The sequence below is a fragment of the Myotis myotis genome, unplaced genomic scaffold (assembly GCF_014108235.1).
Source record: "Myotis myotis isolate mMyoMyo1 unplaced genomic scaffold, mMyoMyo1.p scaffold_m19_p_19, whole genome shotgun sequence".
In the NCBI taxonomy this organism is placed as follows: domain Eukaryota; kingdom Metazoa; phylum Chordata; class Mammalia; order Chiroptera; family Vespertilionidae; genus Myotis; species Myotis myotis.
Genome location: NW_023416323.1, coordinates 26,477,549 through 26,498,659, shown reverse-complemented (window position 1 = coordinate 26,498,659; position 21,111 = coordinate 26,477,549). Strand labels below are relative to the sequence as shown.

General features: G+C 47.3%; 1 protein-coding gene across 1 annotated transcript in view; it reads left to right on the top strand.

Moving 5' to 3' along the window:
- Window positions 1-21,111, top strand: part of HYDIN (HYDIN axonemal central pair apparatus protein) — a 343,591-nt gene that overhangs the window by 270,880 nt on the left and 51,600 nt on the right. The window contains exons 45-57 of the mRNA XM_036346816.1: window positions 610-769; window positions 1,842-2,468; window positions 3,075-3,302; window positions 5,570-5,772; window positions 5,964-6,146; window positions 7,844-7,963; window positions 10,619-10,778; window positions 10,883-11,055; window positions 11,676-11,874; window positions 13,687-13,784; window positions 15,763-15,873; window positions 18,279-18,447; window positions 19,216-19,454. Coding sequence (XP_036202709.1) covers window positions 610-769; window positions 1,842-2,468; window positions 3,075-3,302; window positions 5,570-5,772; window positions 5,964-6,146; window positions 7,844-7,963; window positions 10,619-10,778; window positions 10,883-11,055; window positions 11,676-11,874; window positions 13,687-13,784; window positions 15,763-15,873; window positions 18,279-18,447; window positions 19,216-19,454 — 2,670 coding nt within the window. The remainder of the gene's footprint in view (window positions 1-609; window positions 770-1,841; window positions 2,469-3,074; window positions 3,303-5,569; window positions 5,773-5,963; window positions 6,147-7,843; window positions 7,964-10,618; window positions 10,779-10,882; window positions 11,056-11,675; window positions 11,875-13,686; window positions 13,785-15,762; window positions 15,874-18,278; window positions 18,448-19,215; window positions 19,455-21,111) is intronic.

Below are 21,111 nucleotides of genomic sequence, written 5' to 3'. Positions count from 1 at the left end.
TCCTGTACTAATATCAGAGCAATCTCTGAGAGCTTCTTTTAAAACATCAAGCCTACTTTCAGCCATTGCCTTGCTCTCCTTGGAAAGGAGTTGGAATAAAAATACAAATTAAGTGAGAACTCTTTTTTTAAAAATATATTTGTATTGATTTCAGAGAGGAAGGGAGAGGGAGAGAGAGATAGAAACATCAATGATGAGAGAGAATCATTGATTGACTGCCTCCTGCATGCCCCCGACTGGGGATTGAGCCCACAACCTGGGCATGTTACCTTACCAGGAATCGAACCGTGACCTCTTGGTTCATAGATCGACCACTGAGCCGCACCAGCCAGGCCTAAATGAGAACTCTTAGTTGAGTTTCAGTTCATCAGTTTTGCTGAAAGACCATTCAAAGATAGATGTGAACCATCCTTTCCTTTTCTTCTTTCCCTCCCTTTTTCCTTCCTCCTTTCCTTCCTCCCTTCCTAGTTTCTGAGCTTTCATTGTTTTTTTTTTCTTTTTATGCCCAAGAAGACTCTGCCACATGTCCCCCCACCCAGCAATCCCAGGCAGGGAGGGGCTTGATCCTGTGGCCTCTGAACTCAGCTTTCTCTGCCTGGTTTCATAAAGGGAGCTGGAGAGATTGGCAAGGGAGTTGCATGAAAAGAAGCTACAACAGGAACTTGAGCGGCAAAAGGAAGAAGATGAGCAAAAAAAGAAGACGAGAAAGACAAAGCAAGTAGCACCAAAGGAGGAGCCAGCCCTGAAGAAATCTCAGACCAGCCGGCAGGTAGAAACCCCTCCTTGCTCCTTCCCAGGAGGAGAAAGCAGAGGGACCAGCCGTTGTAACCAGCCCTTCAGTCCAGCCCATTTCCCCCCAGAAAACTGACCCGATACTACTAGGTGGGTTTTATGTTGGAGCAGAAGGTAGGAGGAAAGGGACCAACATCTGTTGAGCAATGATTGTGTGCTAAGCTCTGGGCTTATGCTTCGTGCAACCCTGTCATTTTTGGCATCCTGGCCCCCACCCTGTGAGGTTCTAAGACAGGAATCCCGTTTGAGGTTGAGAGAGGGGAAGTCGAAATTCCAGGATCTCACCCAGTTATGTCCGACCACAGCCCTTGCTCTTTCCACCGTCTCTTCAAGCCCCCTGGACGGTGCTAAAGAGGCCGGTAGTAAAGATTTGCCTCCAGTAAGTTACCAAGTCAGTGACGCCCCTGTGTTCACGCAGGAGCTCGCCCTTGGTAACAGTCCAGGGAATTCAACATCAGCTCGTCCTTGCAGAACAAGGACCATCAGTGTATCAACCTGTCAAGCTCGGGGGTCACATCTGTGTCCACTGTGATGGGGAAGGGGCCGAGCAGCCCAAGCAGCGCCCAGGTGGCCATCATGGCTGAGGGGTGCACGGGGGCTCATTCAGTGCTGCGAGTTCTGGGAGTGAAGTGACAGCCAGACTCCCAGGCAAGATGCAGGCTGGTCCCAGTGGGTGAGCAAGAGTCCAGTGACCACAACACCCTGTGCCTCTCACAGGCACCTGAAAGCAGGTGTAGAGGGGCCATTCCAGGCCATCTTCTCCTGCTGACCCTGCGGAACACCAGCTCTCAACCAGAATGCACATCAGTCACCGTGCCCAACGCCAGGTCCCAGCGGGACCTGTACCAAGGGAGGGCCACAGAATGGACATTTTGATAAAGGTCCCCACAGTGATTCTTAGGCACAAGTCCACTGTACTTAAGTGGCTGGAATCCCATGAGGACTTCTTACAAAACAAAACATCCTCTTGCTCTTTTTTCATGTGATTCTGTGACCTGCTCTCCCTGAAAGAACTGTTCTCAGCCTATGTTCTGTGTTTTGCCTTCTAGACACTTACCTTTTCCAAACTAGAAGGCAGGATGGACTTGGTAGAACCAAAAGCTTCTGAGAAGGACCAGGGAATGGCTGAGAGGGACGAACTGAGCAAGAAGAAAAAGAGCCAGATGGCAGATAACAACGCCATTGGGTTTTCCCTGGTCCAGGATCAGGAGGACAGTGATGGGGACCTCCAGAAGGAAGCTGACAAGCCTCTGGCCCAGAGGTTTAAGACCTATGAGCTGACTCTGAAGGATATCCAGAACCTCCTCATGTACTGGGACCGGAAGCTAGGCATCCAAGTGCCTCACATGGGGGCTGAGGACCTGACCCACGAGCCCGAAGACCAGCGCCAAGTCCCGTCTGGTGGGCGCAAAGGCCGCAAGGACCGGGAGAGGGAGCGCGCGGAGAAGGAGCGAGCGGAGAGGGAGCGCCTGGAGCGGGAGAGGGCCGAGCGGGAGCGGCTGGAGAGGCTCCGGGCGCTGGAGGAGCAGCCGGATGGAGGAGACGTGGACAGGGAGGAGGACCATGAAGGGAAGAGGGATCTGGGTGTGCCATTCATCAATATCCAGACACCCGACATTGACGGCTCCACCTGGAAGCAGGCCCTGGAGAATGACAAGCTTCCCAAAGGGGATCAGGTACAGACCCTCCTCCGGGATAGAGATGTAGCCATCAGGTAGCAGGTACTGTGCTAAGGGTCATGAAAGAACTTCTTTCTACATTAACATCTATATTCCCCTTAAATCCATTCATCTCTGATACCCCCCCTAGGTAAGACTAATGGCTAAAAGGGCCTTTTTCCATGTGGTGACAATCCATAAGAAGTTCCACAGATCAAAGTTATTCCATCTAACCTCCTGAAAAGCCACCTGCAGGGTCGATTTTTAATATTGACGGTTCGGTGCTACATGCTGGCGAGGCCAGCAGATTTGGGGTGAAGCAAAAGGCTCAACCACTCAAAAACCTTTTTCCCACAAGCTTCCCACGGTAACAGAAATTATACTATGAGATAGCTCTTATGTTCCTAAAAACAAAAGATTTTGCGTAAACGAAAGCCACCTTTGGCAGTGGTTATCACAGCCTTTTGTCCAGGGACAAAACTTTGTCTACATTAAAACACTAGAAAGCATCTGCTGCGAACATTGAGGGGAAGGCGGGAGGTCTGGGCCACCCTGTCCTCCGGGGGAGGGGTGAGAGGTGGCCCGCCTCCCGCGCAGCAAATCAACGACCCGTTTTTCCTTTAGATCCTAGACTACTTGGGCCTGGGCTCCTCTGGGCTGCCCATCCCGCCTCCCGTCTTATTCTCCATAATCCCCTACCCTCTGAAGCGGCTGCCCTTGGCCCCCACGGAAATCATGAAGCATTTTATGTTTCTCATCCCGCTCTCCGAAGAGCTGGCCCTGCTGGAGGAGAAAAGAGAGGCGGAATCAGAAGTAGACCTCTCGACGACTACCACCACGAGCTCCGCGAAGGTAAAGAGCGAGCAGCGAGCGCGTCCTGACCTTGGCCGTCTCCCCCCACAGGCCAGCCGTGGAGCATGGGGCCGGGCGGGCGTCATGGCGCTCAGGCGCTTCCCCTCCACCCGCCGGGGATCCTGCCGAGGGCCCCGCACCAGCCTCTCCCCCTTCCAACCTGTCCATTCCCCAGGCACCGTCTAGGGAACTTGTCCAATGACTCAGAAGCTCATCTGGAAGAGAAAAGGAAGCAGCACTAGTCTTTTAAAAAAAAGATAGTGTAATGTATGCATGAAGCTAAGTAGTGTGCACAGTGCCTAAGAATACAAGAATCGACAGACACAGGTTAAGGGAACACACACCACTAGAGAAGAGACAGGTTATTGAAGAAACGGTGATGGGAAAATTGGCTATTGTATCTCCTTGCCTGATACAATGCAGTAAAATTCATTCCAGCTGGATTAAAAATATAAGCAACAAAATGAAATAATGTAAAAGTTGCCCTAACCGGTTTGGCTCAGTGGATAGAGCGTCAGCCTGCGGACTGACAGGTCCCAGGTTCGATTCCGGCTTGCTAGGGGCATGTACCTTGGTTTCAGGCACAGATCGATGTTTCTCTCTCATCGATGTTTCTAACTCTCTATCTCTTTCCCATCCTCTCTGTGAAAAGTCAATAAAATATGTTTTTTTTAAAAAAGAAGAAGTAATATAAAAGTAGAAGAAAATATATACACTATGACTAAAGCAAATCACAAAAGGAAAATAGAGTTGACCAGTGATGTGCAGAGGATGTGTACATTCAAAATTATGGAGGGCCTTTTTATTCCCAGAAGAGTATGCTGGGCCAAAATTTGAATCTCTTCACATGACCTCCTACAAACCATGCACATCAGCAAAGACTAAATAAAATCAGCAGCAAATAGATTACCTTTAGGCCCTGCCTACAGCTCCAGTGGATGACAGAGAATGTGCCCGTCTTCAATGTATAAGCAAGCAGAAAGTCAACATCTTCGCTGAGCGGCAGCCGTGGGCAGGGCTTACGAGAGCAGAGCCCAGGTGAAAAAATAAAGAAAACTTGCCACCTCAGAGGTGACTATGACTCTTTTCTGAAAATTGGCCATTACCAGGAAAGAGTTGAGATTCTTTAGCTTAACCATTTTAGGAGGAACTCTAGTGTATCTCCAATTGGACAAAGGAAAGCTCTTCATTCTAGAAGAATGACAGCTGACATTATAGAAAGAATAGAATGAGAAAAGTATTATTCTGTTATCCGCAGTGGACGGGGGGTGATGAAGGCACGCCAGTGGGCACAAAAAGCAGCAGTTTTTGGGGAACAAGACACGCACTGGAGCCAGAGCGTCATCCCTCAGGTGACTGGTCTGCTTTGGAGGGAAAAGTCGTTCCTGGCCACATCTGGCAGGCACCCCTCCAGCCACATGAACACAACTTTGCATCTGTCACTGTGGGCCAACCTGGTATTATTTGTCCCCCACTCTGGCGGAGTGTGATGAACACGGCATCCTCTATAAATCTAATCAAGCTTTGAAGCCTAATTTTCAGTTTATAGGAAATACAGGGAATAAAGGAATAAGTTAGATGTCACTCTGAGAACAGTCAGAAAATTTCCAAACTACGGGATATCCTGTAAGAACACAGAACTGGTATCTCCAAACAATCAGCGTGACTGGGAGGGGGCACGCGGTCTCCATCAAAAGATACTAAAGAGCCTTGGCCAGTTTCGCTCAGTGGTTGGAGCACCGGCCGGCTCACTGAAGAGTCGTGGGTTTGATTCCTGGTCAAGGGCAGGTGCCTCTGTTGCAGGTTCACTCCCCATCCCCTGATTGGGGCACATGTGGGAGGCAGCCAATCTGAGTGTCTCACATTGATGTCTCTCTCTCTCTCCCCCTCCCACCCTCCCTCCCTCCCTCCCACTCTCTCTCAGGAAAACAATGGGGGGGAAAATATCCTCAGATGAGGATTAACAAACAAAAAAAGATACTAAAGAAACACCACACAATGCAGTATAGGAACCCAGTCCCTGCCAGAGTCAAGCTTTCTTTAGGTCTTGGCCTCCTCGGGGAATGGCCCCGTTCTGGCCTTCTCTCCTCTACTTCTCTTCCACCCCGGTGTGGGAGGCCGGGCCCTGCCCCGCTCCAGGCAGCCACCAGCATCCCCAGCCTGTGGCACGTCACCCCTGCCTGCAGGCAGCTGTAGGCATCTGTGTCTCCTGTCCGTGCGTAAGATGAGCATGTGAGACCTTGTGCTCGTTTCTGATTTAACCCCAGGAGGAGCCGAACACCTCGTCTAAAGGGAACAAGCAGAAACCGAAAGAAAAAACAGACCAGATTCGGGATACTCTGAAGGACAAGCGCCGCATCGCCTTCAACAGGAAGGGCCTTTCTGGGGCCATGTCTGGCACCGTTTCGCCCCTGTCAGACATGGACCAGAACAACTTGTCTGGGCAGCACTCCCAGGACAAATTCATCAGGTGGGCCCCCAGGTAACCGCAGCCGGGCGGGGGCAATGCCCAAGCCCCATGTGGAGGGGGCGGCTGTCAGGGCACCGGATGGGAACCGGGTGGCTCTGCCTGTGGGCCCTGCAGAACCCCAGCAGGACAGGCCTCCTCCCGGGCAGCAAAGGGAGCATTCTCACTTGAAAAGCCCGTGTGGTCATTTGCAGGTTGAATCATTTCCGGTGGATTGTGCCGGCCAATGGCGAGGTGTCGTTGAGAATGCAGTTCTCTGCTACTGATCTCGGGAACTATGACCAGACGTTCAACTTTGAGATCCTTGGAACTTGCCGCCAGTACCAGCTTTATTGCCGTGGTGTTTGCGCTTATCCATACATTTGCCAAGACCCAAAGTAAGTGTCTTTTATTTTCAAAGAAAGACAGACACATTTTAGTTATCCTCCATGCTACTTTGAACAAGGAGGCGCATATATATATATATATATATATATATATATATATATATATATATATATTAGAGGAGGCCGGGTGCATGAATTCATGCACATTGAAAGGAAATTAATTAGAAGGTGGTTAGAGGGGCGGGATTGGGCAAGACGGGCTGGACATGCCCTGAAGCCAACCACCTGCAGTCTCTCCCCATCCGGCTGCACCTGGGGCAGTGCCAGGGCTTGAAGGGCATCTGCAGAGTGAGCGGGATCCCTCTGGCACAGCCGTGGGCAAACTACGGCCCGTTTGAAATGAATAAAACTAAAAAAAAATAAAGACCGTACCCTTTTATGTAATGATGTTTACTTTGAATTTATATTAGTTCACACAAACACTCCATCCATGCTTTTGTTCCGGCCCTCCGGTCCAGTTTAAGAACCCATTGTGGCCCTCGAGTCAAAAAGTTTGCCCACCCCTGCTCTGGCAGATAGGGTCCCTTGGCCTGGCCTGAGGGGATTGGCTGAAACCAGCAGTCTGACATCCCCCTAGGTGTCCCAGAGTGTGAGAGGGCACTCTGCAAAGTTGCTGTCACTCAACAGCTCCTGCGTTGAGTGTCTGCCCCCTGGTGGTCAAGGCACATCATACCTACCAGCTAGTCAGCCAGTCGGCTGGTCTGCCAGTCGCTTATCCTTTTATATATACATATTAGTGAATTTCAGAGAGGAAGGGAGAGGGAAAGAGAGAGAGAAACATCAATGATGAGAGAAAATAATTGATCGGCTGCCTCCTGCACACCCCTTACTGGGGATCGAGCCGCAACCCAGGCATGTGCTCTGACTGGGAATCAAACCATGATCTCCTGGTTCATAGGTCAATGCTCAACCACTGAGCCATGCCAGCTGAGCTGAACAAGGAGACTCTTAAAACCAACATGGAACTGGGACAGACTCCCAGACCCTTTTGTACTGGGCTTTAGTGTTTTGGACACGGACTAAGCCACAGGAATGACATGATGCCATGAGACAGAGATGAAGCTAATATTTGACCAGTTACTTTGCTTATTCCACCAATAAGCAAACAAACAGATTTTATATTTAGTGTAAGACATTTTATGCTGAAATAGGTGTGAATCTCCATGGGTGCGCTTTTTTATGAGCCCCCTATGAACCCCAAAAAGGCACCTGGCCAAGCAGGCTAGTGGGGCAAGCACACCTCCCCGCCTCCAAGGAAGAGGCCTTTTATAGCTTGTCCACCAAGAGGGCCTTTTGCAATTTTGATTAAGGAGCCACCTTGGACGAGGAACTCAGGAACTAGTTAATATCTACAAGAACTAGTGTTCCATGGGATTCTTGGGAATTTTTCTAGCTGGCACACCAGAACAGGTCATCCCACTCAGTTCTGTCATCAGCCCCTCATTATGAAAGACAGTAGTGGGAATCTTTTTTCTCAAGTTCAAACTGCACTGTTTTCACTCCGGCCAGGGGAAGGGAAGGAGAAGGAATAACGGCTCAACAAAAGTCTTCAAAATTAAGAATCATCTGTCTCCAGACACCTGGACCCTCTGCTGCAGAGGGAGTGTTGGGTTCCTGTAAACATCAGGGGGTGGCATTGAACTTCCTCTCAGGCAGCCTCTCCTCTTCTCTTCCTCCCCTGTGTCCAGAGTGGTATTCCCTCAGCGGAAGATGGACGTGAAAGCAGATGAGATCGTCTTTAAGAAGTATATTATAAGCACGGACACGTTTTACTTTGGGCCACTGCTTTGTGGAAAATCAAGAGATAAGTAAGTGTGCCATTACCTCGAGGCAGATTTTAGACCCCTGGGTTGGGCTCACGAGTGTCACAAGCAGAGTTTCTCTGTAGACATAGCTTTTATTAATGCTGCCTCACTCCCTAAACCACAAATTGGGAGAACCGAGTTCTTGTTCCCCAAGCTTCTGCTAAGATGAATGGGGGTGCCTTTTTCCAAGATGGGAGAGCCTGGAAGAGGACCAGGTTTTGGTGACGGGGGAGGGATAGGATCAAGAGTTCACTTTGGGATAGGTTAAGTTTGAGATGCTTGGAAGATATACCTTGTAGCCACATAAAGCAGGGGATAGGCTGTACGGTTTTGGTTCTCAGAGTTTTGTTGCCTGTCCTCAAGATAACAAAAGCTACGGGTGTGGATGAGATTGCTTGTGAAGAGAGGATATAGTAAGGAGAGAAGGGCCTCAGACGGAGCCCTGAAGAACTCCACCACACTCCAGAGTTGAAGCCAGCACAGGAGATGAGAAAGAGGGCCAGAGCTATTGTCGGAAACCAGAAAAGAGTGGGGTCATGGAGCCACAAGAGGAGGGTATTATTGACCACAGTTGAAGGTTGCAGAGAAGGTAAAGAGATGAGGACATCAATTTCCATAGGCTTCAACAACATGGAGGTCCCCAGGGACCTTAGCAAGAGCCCTTTGGGGGGGGACTTCTGAAGATGTAGCCCAACTGCAGTGATTTGAGGATTCAGTAGAAGGTGAGAAAACGGAGGCGAGGTGTGAAGATAGCTCTTGGGGACAGCTCGGCTGTGAAGGGAACTGAGAATGGGAGGGAGACATGGAGTCCAGGGAAGGCAGTTCATACACGGTTGTTCTTACAATGTTTGGATGGCAAGGGGAAGTAGGGAGGGAGAGGTTGGAGTTGCAGGAGAAAGTATGGGCCATCAGCTCCCCGAGACAACACAATGGGATGTGTAGGTATTGGCTTTGCCAGGAAGAGGCACCTTCGTCTATTACAAGGAGGGACAAAGGTGAGATAGCTTCAGGTGCAGGTAGGCTTACAGATTTGGTTGGAACAATGAGAAGGTGCCCATGCAACTGTTGGTGGTCTCCATGGGAAATGATGGGAGGACTTCTCCAGTGAGGGAAGTGGAAGGAAGTTAAAAATGTTGAGAAAATGGAGAAGGTGTGAAAAAGTTTTTGTGGAAAGTGAGAGAGAGAGAGCATATTAGAGAAATAGATTAAGATTCCCAGCAAAATTGGAGGCCCTGGTGAGGTTGATGATTATACATTTTTGGTGGCACTAGTTTTTTCAGTTACACACAAATTTCTTATTCTCTAGGCAGGGAGGTAAGACCCAAACTGAAACCAAGGTCTCAGCATGTCATCATTCAGTCTAGCATGCATTGTGATAAGTATAGAGGGTTTATTTCTATGTTTACTGGTGGAGCTAAAGAGCCATCTTAGTTCCCCATTCCCTTAATACCTCCAGTTTGTTTCCTGAGGTGCTGGGCTAGAAAGTGAAGGTGCAGAAGGTTTGCTGATGATAGAGAGGATCTTCAAGGCCCAGGAGAAGGGCTTGGGAGAGAGGAAGGTGGATCAGGTTGATGGGCATAAGATACAGAGAAGCCTGGTGGTGGGAATCAGGGAAAACATGGCCATTCGGGACAGCACTGGAATTGGAACACAGGATTTGGGGCCAAACAGCGCTGGTCCAGGAGGAGGACAATTACAGTGGCCCAGAAACAAGGACTAGTGCAACCAGGTATAATTCATTTATTTTTTTAAACCTTACTGAGCCTCAGCGTGCTCCTTTGCAAAGTGGGAAAACAGTAGCACCCACCTCACAGTCTCTGAAGGCTGCCCTGGATTGTGCATGTGAAACTTACAGCACAGCCCTGGAGGGTGGCTGTGAAGGCCACCGCCCCTCCGGCAGTCCCACAGAGAGTGCTGTGTCTCTCTGACTCTGATTTGGTCTCTGCCGAGCACTCTCCCTCCTTCCTCCATCATAGCCTGTCCACAAAGCTTTGCGGGCTGTTTCTGGGCACCAGTGGGTACTATGGTACCTTGCCTTCCTGACCTATCCTATGCTCTCTGACAATGTGTGTCTTTGCTGGCATTTCTTGTGCGGTTCCTTTTCTGAGTGCCAATAATTGAGCAGCTTCCAGTGCTCAGGCTGCTTGACTCTATGGCTCTCTTCCTAACGTCCCAGGAAACAAACAGCCCTGTAACAGCAAACATCGCCAAATGAGTCCATGATGAGACAGTAACATCCTGTGTGGGTGCCGAAGGCGGTGAATGAGGTCATCTCTAAGACAGATGTGAAATGAATTACTCAGGTGATCAGCTCTTCTGGGAAGATAAGCCCTGGAAAGGATAGAGCTGTATATTTCTTAGAATTCTTTACAACAATAACCACCATTTTTTGAGCATTTGGTATCTGCAGCTGTGCTAAGAGCATTGGCTGCACTCATTCATTGAATACTCCCAGAAATCCTAAAAGTATTGGAATCATCCCATCTTAGAGATGAGGAGACCAAGACATGGGGGCAGGGATCAGGCTGCCTCCGTGTAACCACTCTGTCCTTTGGAATTGTCTTGACCCACCCCCCACAACTGCCTTTTCCACCTGAGATCTCAGTCAATCCTCACATCCACATTCCTAATTTATCCCTCATTTTTGTTCATTTCCAGGTATAAGTCGTCTTTGTTCCCAGGCAACATGGAGACACTGACAATCCTGAACAATTCTCCAATGGTCACGGAGGTGTTCTTCTGTTTCCAGAATGATGTCAAAGCAAATACCTACTTCCTAGAACCCATGAACATGATTCTCAAACCCAATGAGAAGCAGGTACAGCCCCATGGAGACCAGTCTACCAGGGTAAGACTTTCTTGGGAAATTTGAGGCCTTGGTATCCTCGGTGTAAATGCCCTTTGTTTCGCCTCTTCCACTAGATACTGACCGTGTGGGCCTACCCCACTGCAGTTGGTATCTTTGAAGACAGCATAGTCTGCTGCATCAAGGAGAACCCGGAACCAGCCATCTTCAAATTAAGCTGCGAGGGGGTCCGCCCAGAACTGGATGTGGAACCCAGGCAATTGCATTTTGACCGGCTTCTGCTGCACAGGTCAGCGTTCTCAATGCCACCAGGACTGGGATGGAATTGAAGGAGTATTTAGTTCTAGGGTGGCCAACTCATCTGGATTTGCTCAGGGCTTTCCTGGCTTTAGCACTTAGAGTCCCACGTGATGGGAAACTTCTGGTCCTGTGCAAATCAGGATGGTTAGTAGCCCTATTTGCTGGACTTCAGCAGCATCAAGACACCCCCCACTCCCACAAGATCAACCGCCAAAGTGTGAGCACATTTGCATTTTTCTCAGAAGAAAGACTAGCTTTTTCCCGATTCTCAAAGCAGCCCATTACCCTAAAAGTTTAAGAATATTTAGCCTAGAGATTATGGCACAAACAGAGAACATTAGATCAAAACTAGAACGTACATATTTGTTCACTGGAATCTATGATTCTAAATAGAGAATGTTTCTTTCTGGAGCTGCTGGGACAGAACGGATGACATGATATTATGATATGGATGCTGCATTCTTTGATGGATACTGTCAGGCCCCATTCCTTGTTAAATACTGATTAGTGAACTAAGCTATAATTGAAATAACCAGAAGTACTTCCTCTGACCTGCCACAATAAATCAAAATCACTTGAAACTGACAAAATGTCTTCTGGTCTCTGCAGAAAAGAATCCAAAGTAGTTCTTTTCCACAACGTCACGGCCCTGCCCGTGGCCTGGCGGATCACCAGCCTGGAGCACCTGGGCGAGGACTTCTCCGTGTCCATGCTGCAGGGCACCATCCCCCCCAAGGCTGAGTATAGCCTGCAAGTGCACTTCCAACCCTCCAAACCCGTCAACATCAAGAAGGCGTTTCGGTTGGAGGTGAGGCTTCACCCATCTTCAGACTTGGCCGTCAAACTGTGTACACACTGGGATCTCTGACACACACACACGACCAACACATACACACACACACTGCCAACACAAATACACACAACCTTCCACACACACTGCCCACAACACACTGCCAACACATACACACTGCCAACACACGCTAAGCCAGGTCTCCCTGTTACACACTCTTATCTAATCCCATTTGACAGCCCCAACCCACAGTTTCTGCTCTGCACACACTGTAAGCTCCCTGAAGGCAGCCTCCTTCATGGCGGATTTCCCAGTGCTAAGAACAGGGCACTCAATCCGTGCAGAGTGAGTGCTTGGCGAAAGAAAAGACGGAAACTCCGAGTTAAAACTCGAATTTGGCGATATTCACAAACTTCCCTCTTGGCACCCAAAGCACCCGTGATGGGGAGTGGTGACAACTTGTCAACTTGCGGCTTCGGCAGAGAAGCGGGCGATCTCTAGGCAGACGCAGGAGAGCGGTACCCACAGCCCAGTGCCCTTCACCTTGAAAAACGGACCATTCCCACCCCCTCACTAGTCTCAGGAGTCAATGGTTGGGTCCAGCTGACACCAGTTCAGATGTTTCTTGGGACAGTAAGGGAGGAATTACCCCCAGGGGTGACAACAGAGGGGGACAGTGAGCAACTGGAGGCTGGGGGCCTTGCTTTTGTTTTCTTGTTTTTGTCTTTGACGTTTCTGACTTTAATAGTAGTAATGTTCATGCAAATAAGGCATTTCAAACTTGCAAAAGAAAAACATTAAACACTTTTTGTGAAAAATCTAGGACTTTTTCTACATATTAAGCCAGAAACAAAGAACAGAACAATTCAGATTTACCAAATAGGTAGAGCAAGGATGATTAAGAATATACAAGCTTTCCATTTCCATTATCGGAAGAGTGCTCTTCAGGTTTATTTTATTTCAGAGTTCTAAAGAACACTTTTCTGCAATGTATACTCACAGCCCAGGCTTCAACAATATTGCAACAATCATGCAAATAAGTTAAAGCCAGTAATTGGACAAGATAGAAAATGCAGTCTCATTTTTCCATTCTTATATTAATGGTCTACACCAGCATTCCCCCAAAGGGTGCTATGAAGAACACTTATCCTACCAAATGTTCAGTGAAGACCAAATTCAAATATATTTCAAAAATAATCCTAACCCTAGCTGGTTTTGCTCAGTGGATAGAGCGTCAGCCCACTGACTTGAAGGGTCTCAGGTTCGATTCCAGTCAAGGGCACGTACCTCAGTTGCAGGTTCAATCCCTGGCCCTGGTCAGGGCGTGTGCAGGAAGCAGCTAACTGATGTGTCTCTCTCACATCACTGTTTATCTGTGTCTCTCCCCTTCCCTTCTACTCTCTCTAAAAATCAATGGGAAAATACCCTCAGGTGAGGATTAACAAAAAAATAAAAACAAAATTCTATTCTATAGGACATACCCATAGGATAGAATTTTCTAAAAATAAATATTCCTGCCCTAACTGGTTTGACTCAATGGATAGAGCATTGGCCTGTGAACTGAAGGGTCTCAGGTTCAACTCCAGTCAAGGGCATATACATTGGTTGCGGGCACATCCCCAGTGGGAGGTGTGCAGGAGGCAGCTGATCGATGTTTCTCTCTCATCAATGTTTCTAACTCTCTATCCCTCTCCCTTCCTTTCTGTAAAAAAATCAATAAAATATATTTTAAAAAATAAATAAATAAATAAAATATTCCTATCACATTTCTTTCATGATTCCCACTGCGTGTTACGTAATTCAGGCTCTAAGCACCTCTCATCCCAACAGGTTTTGGACCCAGACAATCTTGTTGGAGTTGTTCAGATTGAAAACATCATGATCATTGCAGAGTCCTACGACATGGCCTTGGACATCACCTTCCCCAAAGGTGTTTAGCAGTCACATCTTCTGGTGCAGTGTAGTGCAGGGTGACAAGAACTATACTGGGTGGAGGGTGACGTATCCTGAGATGGGAATCTTTTGGTGCAGTATAGGCGGTTATTGGAGGAGGGGTAGGATTTCAGTAAATAGTAATGCACGCCCCAAAGTGATGTTAGCAACATTACAAGAATCTCAGTTTGTCCAACTGGAAACGACGGCAGGGGAAGAGGTCATGTAGACACAACATTTGCAGAGCTCTTTTCTGAGCAGTCATCTGAGAGTGAGTACCATCTTCCTGCCTGTATTAGTTTTCTATCACTGCTGTAACAAGTTCCCACAAACTTGGTGGCTTCAAACAATAGAAATGTCTTATCTTTCAGCCCTATGGATCACAAAATCCAAAATGAATGTCACTGTACTAAAATTAAGGTGTTGGCAGGGCTGCATTCCTTTCTGGAAACTCTGGGCAAGACTCCATCTCTTGGCCTTTTCCAGCTTCTAGAAGCCACCCCCATTTCTTGTCTCATGGTCCCCTTCCTCCGTCTTCAAAAGCAGGAATGTTGGGCCAAGCCTTTCTCACGTTGCCAGGTCTCTGGTTCTCCCATGTTTGTCTCCCTCTTTCACTTTTAAGGATGCTTATGATTATATTGGGTCCTTCAGAGAATCCAGGATCATCTCCTTATGTTAAAGGCCGATGATCAGCAATCTGAATCCCATCTGATACCTTAATTCCCCGTTGCTAAGTAAACTAGCATATTCCCAGGTTCTCTTGGGGCAGGAGTGGCATGATTCTGCCCACCACATGGCCCCATCACCCAGCTTAGATAGAGCCTTTGACCATGCCCTTTTCCACCTCCCTCCTTTCTCTGATAGATCTCAAAAAGATTCATAGAATGTTAGAACTACATGTTTGCCTAGATGTCATCAGTCTCATGTACAAAGATAGTTACCACAGCATTATTTATAACAATGGAAGAGTGGAAATAACCTAAATTTCTATCAGTAATGGAATACTGTTATTGTAGGAATAATACTGTAAATTATGGAACAGCCATATCACGATATGTTGTACACCCATTAAGATCACATTGAGAATGCCCTGGCCAGTTTGGCTCAGTGGATAGAGTGTCAGCCCACAGACTGAAGGGTCACAGGTTCAATTTATGTTCAAGGGCATGTACCTTGGTTTCAGGCTCTGTTCCCCGGCCCCAGTTGGTCAGGGCACATGTGGGAGGCAACCATTCAATGAATCTCTCTCACACCAATGTTTCTCTCTCTCTGTCTTCTTCCCACTCTCTCTAAAAATCAATGGAAAAATATCCTGGGGTGAGGATTAACAATAACAACAAAAGATCACATTGATAAGGAGTTGTTAATTATGTGTGGAACTTGTTATGATGTAATGCTAAGTAAAGCAATACAAATTTATATATAACTAGAGGCGCAGTGCACAAAATTCGTGCACGGGTAGGGCCCCTAGCAGCTGCCCGCTGCTGGCTGCCGGCCGGGGCCTCCTTTCCCCCAACTGCCTGCTGCCACCACTGCCGCCACCACAGGTGGCCAGGGCAGGGTCAGCCATGGGGAGGGGCCGAGGGCTGTTGGTAGGCCAGCCCCGTCCCCCGGTGGAACTCCTGTTTGAGGGGACAATTTGCATATTAGGCTTTTATTATATAGGCTATCCCAACTCTGTACACCATACGCTTAGTGCAAAAAAATTGTTTGAATACTGGGAGTTTTAGCTACTGGGAGACTTAAAAGGACAGTGAACCTAAGATAGAAGCCAGAGGGAGCTGCCCCATTGAATTGGGTGCAAGAGCAGTGTCTGTTGTTTGCTAAGATGCAATTACAAAAGCTTTTCTAGCCATGGTGTTTTCAGAAAGCAAATTCTCTGAAATTATCACCATGGCTTTTCCACGTGACATGCAATAGGAAGTCCCCCTGCCTCTTGTTCCCACGCCCACTTATCCTCCCCATCCCGGTCCTGGCCTCTGCAGGAGCTGAAGGAGGCCTCGATTTTGGGACTGTGAGAGTCCTGGAGGAGGTGAAGCAGCCCCTGCAACTGAAGAACCGTGGGAAATATGAGATCATGTTCAGGTAACCTGAAAACCATCCGGCATGTGGTCATCTGTGTCCACTCCTGGGGAGAAAAATGTGTCTAGGAGATTTTTTTAAAAATGTTTGGGGCAATCATAAGAACCATCTCTGCTTTTAGCCGCTCCTGGTTTCAATGAAGGGAATTCCAACTGCTAAGAGAGCAGAGATTCTCACACTGCTCTCAACTCTGCGGCTTTGTGGAGACCCGTAAGGGCCCTCTGAAGGCACCTAGCACCACGGGGCCTGAGGGGGAGATGCTGTGAATAGGAGATACTGGGGGGAGGAGGTCCTGGGGTAGAGGGAGAGATGGAGATGGGGAACGTGGCCTCAAGTTGCCCTGCCCTGTCTTCAGCTCCTCTGTTTCATAAATTGGCATTCTACATAAGATTTCAGGTGGGTAGATGTTCCAATTTTCTTTTTTAATTTTAAGAAGTGCTGTTTGTATACATTCCTAATGGCAGCCTAGTGGACTAGAGGTTCAGCTTGTGCTCATCTCTTGAGATTAAAAATATGGTGATAGCCCAGCCAGTGTGGCTCAGTGGTTGAGTGTCAACCTATGAACCAGGAGGTCCCAGTTCTATTCCTGGTCAGGGCACATGCCCAGGTTGCTGGCTCAATCCCCAGCAGGGGGCATGCAGGAGGCAGCCAATCAGTGATTCTCATCATTGATGTTTCTCTCTCTCTCTCTCCCTCTCCTTTCCTCTCTGAAATCAATATATATATAGTAACATGGTGATAGCCAGAGGGAAAGGGGATGTGGGGATGTGGGGAGGGGAAAGTGGGAAAAGGTGGGATAAATGGGAATAGAAAGAGATTTGACTTTGGGGTGGTGAGCGCACAATGCAATATGCAAATGATGTTTTAGTGAACTATACACTTGAAGCGTGTATGGTCTTATTAACCAATGTCACCTCAATAAATTCAATTTTTTAAAAATGAAAGACTAAATAAGGGAGTTTCCTGAGAGAGGAAAGGGTGGTGCTTGGTGGGGGGAGGGAAGAGGTCACTCAGGCAGGGTCACACGAACCTCAGTGGCAGTGCCAGCACCCACGGCCAGTCTATTTCTATGAAAAGTCATCCTTCCCCCAGAAGAATTCACAGCTGATAAAGGGACTTCCCCTTCACAGATTTGGAAGAAATTCAGTGTAGTCATGATAGTTTTTTGGGTTTTTTTTGCTCAGAAAATGCTGAAAATTCGAGAGGTGCCACTTCAATACTACCATTTAGAACCATGTATTAGAATAAATAAATACAAATGAAAGCTTAACAGACCTAGAGAAAACCACTGGCACTCAGGCATTAATGCTGAATGCAACTGTGCCTGTTGGCGAGTTTTGTTTCAGGTTAAGGCCAGGTGTTAGCTCCGCTCTTTCAGGTTGCATGGAAGAGTCACCCTCTGGTTCCAACAGGTGATGAGGGGATTGTGCGGGGAGGTGAGGGAGTGCAGGCACCTGCAGGCAGCAATGGCGTGACCAGGTCCCCTGGGGCATGAGGATGACATGCAACTCCAGGTGTCCCATCTCAGCTGAAGTTTCTGCTCCTTCTCCAGTCCCTTGTCGTTTTCATGAGTCAGCTCATCTCTGTGGTATCTCACCTCACCTCCATGGGACCACAGCCCCCCTTTCGGAAGGCCTCTCTTACAGGGCTCCTGCCCCCCACTTTCTCTTCTTTCTTGGATCCCCTGTCTTCTGCGTCACTGTTCCTTCTGTGTGTGCTGCACCTAGTCTCAGAAAGGGGAGGGAGGGAGGGAGAGAGGGAGGGAAGGAGATGAATTAATATAGTTGATCCTTATCCAGCATCAAGTGTCCCTGTTGGACAGAGATTTCCTGCTAGGGCACCACTTCACCACAGGCTGGAGATGGCTGTCTTTGCCTCAAGCATCACTCACTGGCCTGGTCAATCCTGGCTAAGGATGGGTGGTCACAGAGTGCAATGCACAGTGGACACTGCTAGGCCAAGTAGTTAACCAGGGCCAGAGGCATGGCAGGCACTTAACAGTCTAGAGCAGTGCTTCTCAACCTGTGGGTCGCCAACCTGTGGGTCGAGATCCCTTTGGGGGTCAAACGACCCTTTCACAGGGGTCGCCTAAGACCATCAGAAAACACATATATAATTACATATTGTTTTTGTGATTAATCACTATGCTTTAGTTATGTTCAATTTATAACAATGAAAATACATCCTGCATATCGGATATTTACGTTCTGATTCATAACAGTAGCAAAATGACAGTTATGAAGTAGCAACAAAAATAATTTTATGGTTGGGGGTCACCACAACATGAGGAACTGTATTAAAGGGTCGTGGCAGTAGGAAGGTTGAGAACCACTGGTCTAGAGTCTGCTCTCTAGTATCTTGGGTTCCCTGGATTATGATCTATACTAACCTTTATTCTTATCTTCCAGCTTTTCTGTGGACTCCGTAGGCATTACATCAACCAATATAAATTCTATGATCTCAGTCCAACCCAGGAAGGGCTCAATGACCACAACAGATAAGCCCACAAATGTCCAGGTGTTCTTCCGCGCCAAAAAGGAAGTGAAGATAGAGCAACAGCCAATCCTGCGCTGCCAGGTGAGAGAGCTCAGTGGCAGGCTTGTGGGACGCATGTAAAAAAGAAGAGCACATGGTCTACCCACGCTCCAAGGGGGGAAAGGGAGGGCCGGCCTGGGTGGCAACCAGAGAGGATGCACCAGCGTTTGGTCCCCAACTAGTAGGTCCGGGTAGGTCAGGTGGGAGGTAGGCAAAGTCATCAGAATTGAGAGCGCCAGAAAGGCAATGTGGACCCTGCTCTTTGGGGAGCGCCTGAGACAAGGAAGCCGAGGTTAGTCACAAGTGCAGAGGAGGAGTGGGGAAGGGAAAACAGGAGGCAAAGTTGGTCTGTGTCAGCCATTTTCAACAGGTGTGCCCCAAGAATTTTTAAAACATGCAACACCTGACTGTTTAGTCAGGGGCCCTGACCTCTTTTCCTTTAGACTGTCAACTTAAAAAATGACAACAGCCAACACAACAATAGCCATCTAGTGTGAATGAATCAAAATTATACCTTTTTTTTTTTTGTCAGATTGGCAAAAAATATATTTTTTGGTGTGCCGCAGAATTTTAGTAATTAGTGTCTATGAGAAGGTTGAAAATCGCTGGTCTGTGTTGATCCATGCCATGGCTAGTTTGTAGTAAGTTTTATGTTAGTATTTTCTAATATTGTTGATGCAATAATATAAAGAGAATGAAAGGAACATGCCTTCATGCCAACGAGGAAAATAGGCAATGAATTAGACAGTCAGTGGAATTCTGGAGCTATGCCGGTAGCTGATGTCTTCCCAATCCTCCTTTCCTTTCTAGATCATTGAGCCCAATATGACAGACGGAACTGAAATCATTGCCAGCATCCCAATTAGGCTTTCTGTGAATGCAGTGTTCTCCAAATACAACATCAGCCCCTCCTCCATCATCAACTTTGGGGCTCTGATCTGTGGCACTCGTAAAAGCACCACCTTCACCATAGAAAATCAAGGTGTTACTGACTTCAAGTATAACCTCTACAGGATGACAGGGGAGAGCCCCATTCCCCAAAAGAAAGCGTAAGACAGCCATTTGCTTGACTCATGCCATTCCCTAGTTAATTAGTGCTTTATATTTTACAACAAGCTTTCATATATTTTATCTAAATTCACCTTATTCCCTGTTGTGAGTGAGATCATTAAGAAATGACTCATGCGCCCTGGCCAGGTGGCTCAGTTGGGTGGAGTGTCATCCCATATACCAATAGGTGGCTGGTTCAATTCCCGATCAGGGTACATACCCAGGTTGTGGGTTGGATCCCCAGTCGGAGTGTGCAAGAGGCAACTGATCACTATTCCTCTCTCTCTCTCTTCCTTCCTCTCTCTAAAAATAAAAAATGACTCATCCAAGATTATCCAAGAAATCACACCAGTAGATCTCAATTGTGAACCTACATCTCTGACTCCAGATTTCACATACTTTCTAATTAATTAAAATTGTTTTATTCATTAACTTACAGTTGACTTCCTAATAAATTGGTTTAAATCAGATATACATACAGCTTTACATTGTTTGTAGTTGTTTTACACTTTTGTGGATATCCTCTTTCATTTTGGCAAAGTATTAAGAGATTTTTTTGTTAAACTGTCGAAAGTCTCTATCTTCCTCATTTAACTTCAACCTAATATTTTACTTATTTTATAATAATTTAATAATGTTTATAGATATTATAATACAACTGTGTGTTGCTTTAAATTGTTTTTTATTTATTTTTCACTTTAGCGTGCACAAATTCATGCAAAATTCTCAAAAGAGGATAGAACTTCAGTTGTTCTATCTTCAGTTGGTCATTAAGCAAGTGAATGCTCAAATATATAAATCTCTCAAAAGGTTAAAATTGCACTTCAAATACATTTGGATATTTAAGGGGAACTAGCCTCCAGGAAAATTAATTGTTGGGTAAACTAGCTTCAAGTGAAGTGAACAGTTACCCAAACCTGTGTTTGTACTATTCTTTAAACTACCTCGTAGTTAAAAATACCGTGACAGCCCTGATCGGTTTGGCTCAGTGGACAGAGCAGCCGTGGGCAAACTACGGCCCGCGGGCCGGATCCGGCCCGTTTGAAATGAATAAAACTAAAAAAAAAAAAAAAGACCGTACCCTTTTATGTAATGATGTTTACTTTGAATTTATATTAGTTCACACAAACACTCCATCCATGCTTTTGTTCCGGCCCTCCAGTCCACTTTAAGAACCCACTGTGGCCCTCGAGTCAAAAAGTTAGAGCATTGGCCTGCGGATAGAGCATTGGCCTGCAGACTGAAGGGTCCCAGGTTCGATTCCTGTCAAGGGCATGTTCCTCGGTTGCGGGCACATCCCCAGTAGGGGGCGTGCAAGAGGCAGCTGATCGATGTTTCTCTATCCCTCTCCCTTCCTCTCTGTAAAAAAAAAAATCAATAAAATATATATTTTTTAAAAAATACTGTGACTGCCCTGGCCAATTTTACTCAGTGGTTAGAGCATGGGCCTGCGGACCAAGGGGTCGAAGGATCTATTCCTAGTCAAGGGCACATTCCTGAATTGCAGGTTCCCTGAACCTCAGTAGGGGCATGTGCAGGAGGCAACCAATCAATGTGTCTCTCTCATGCCAATGTTTCTTTCTTTCTCCCTCTCCTCCCTCCCCCCTCCCTTCCACTCTCGCTAGAGATCAACTGGGAGGGGAAAATATCCTCGAG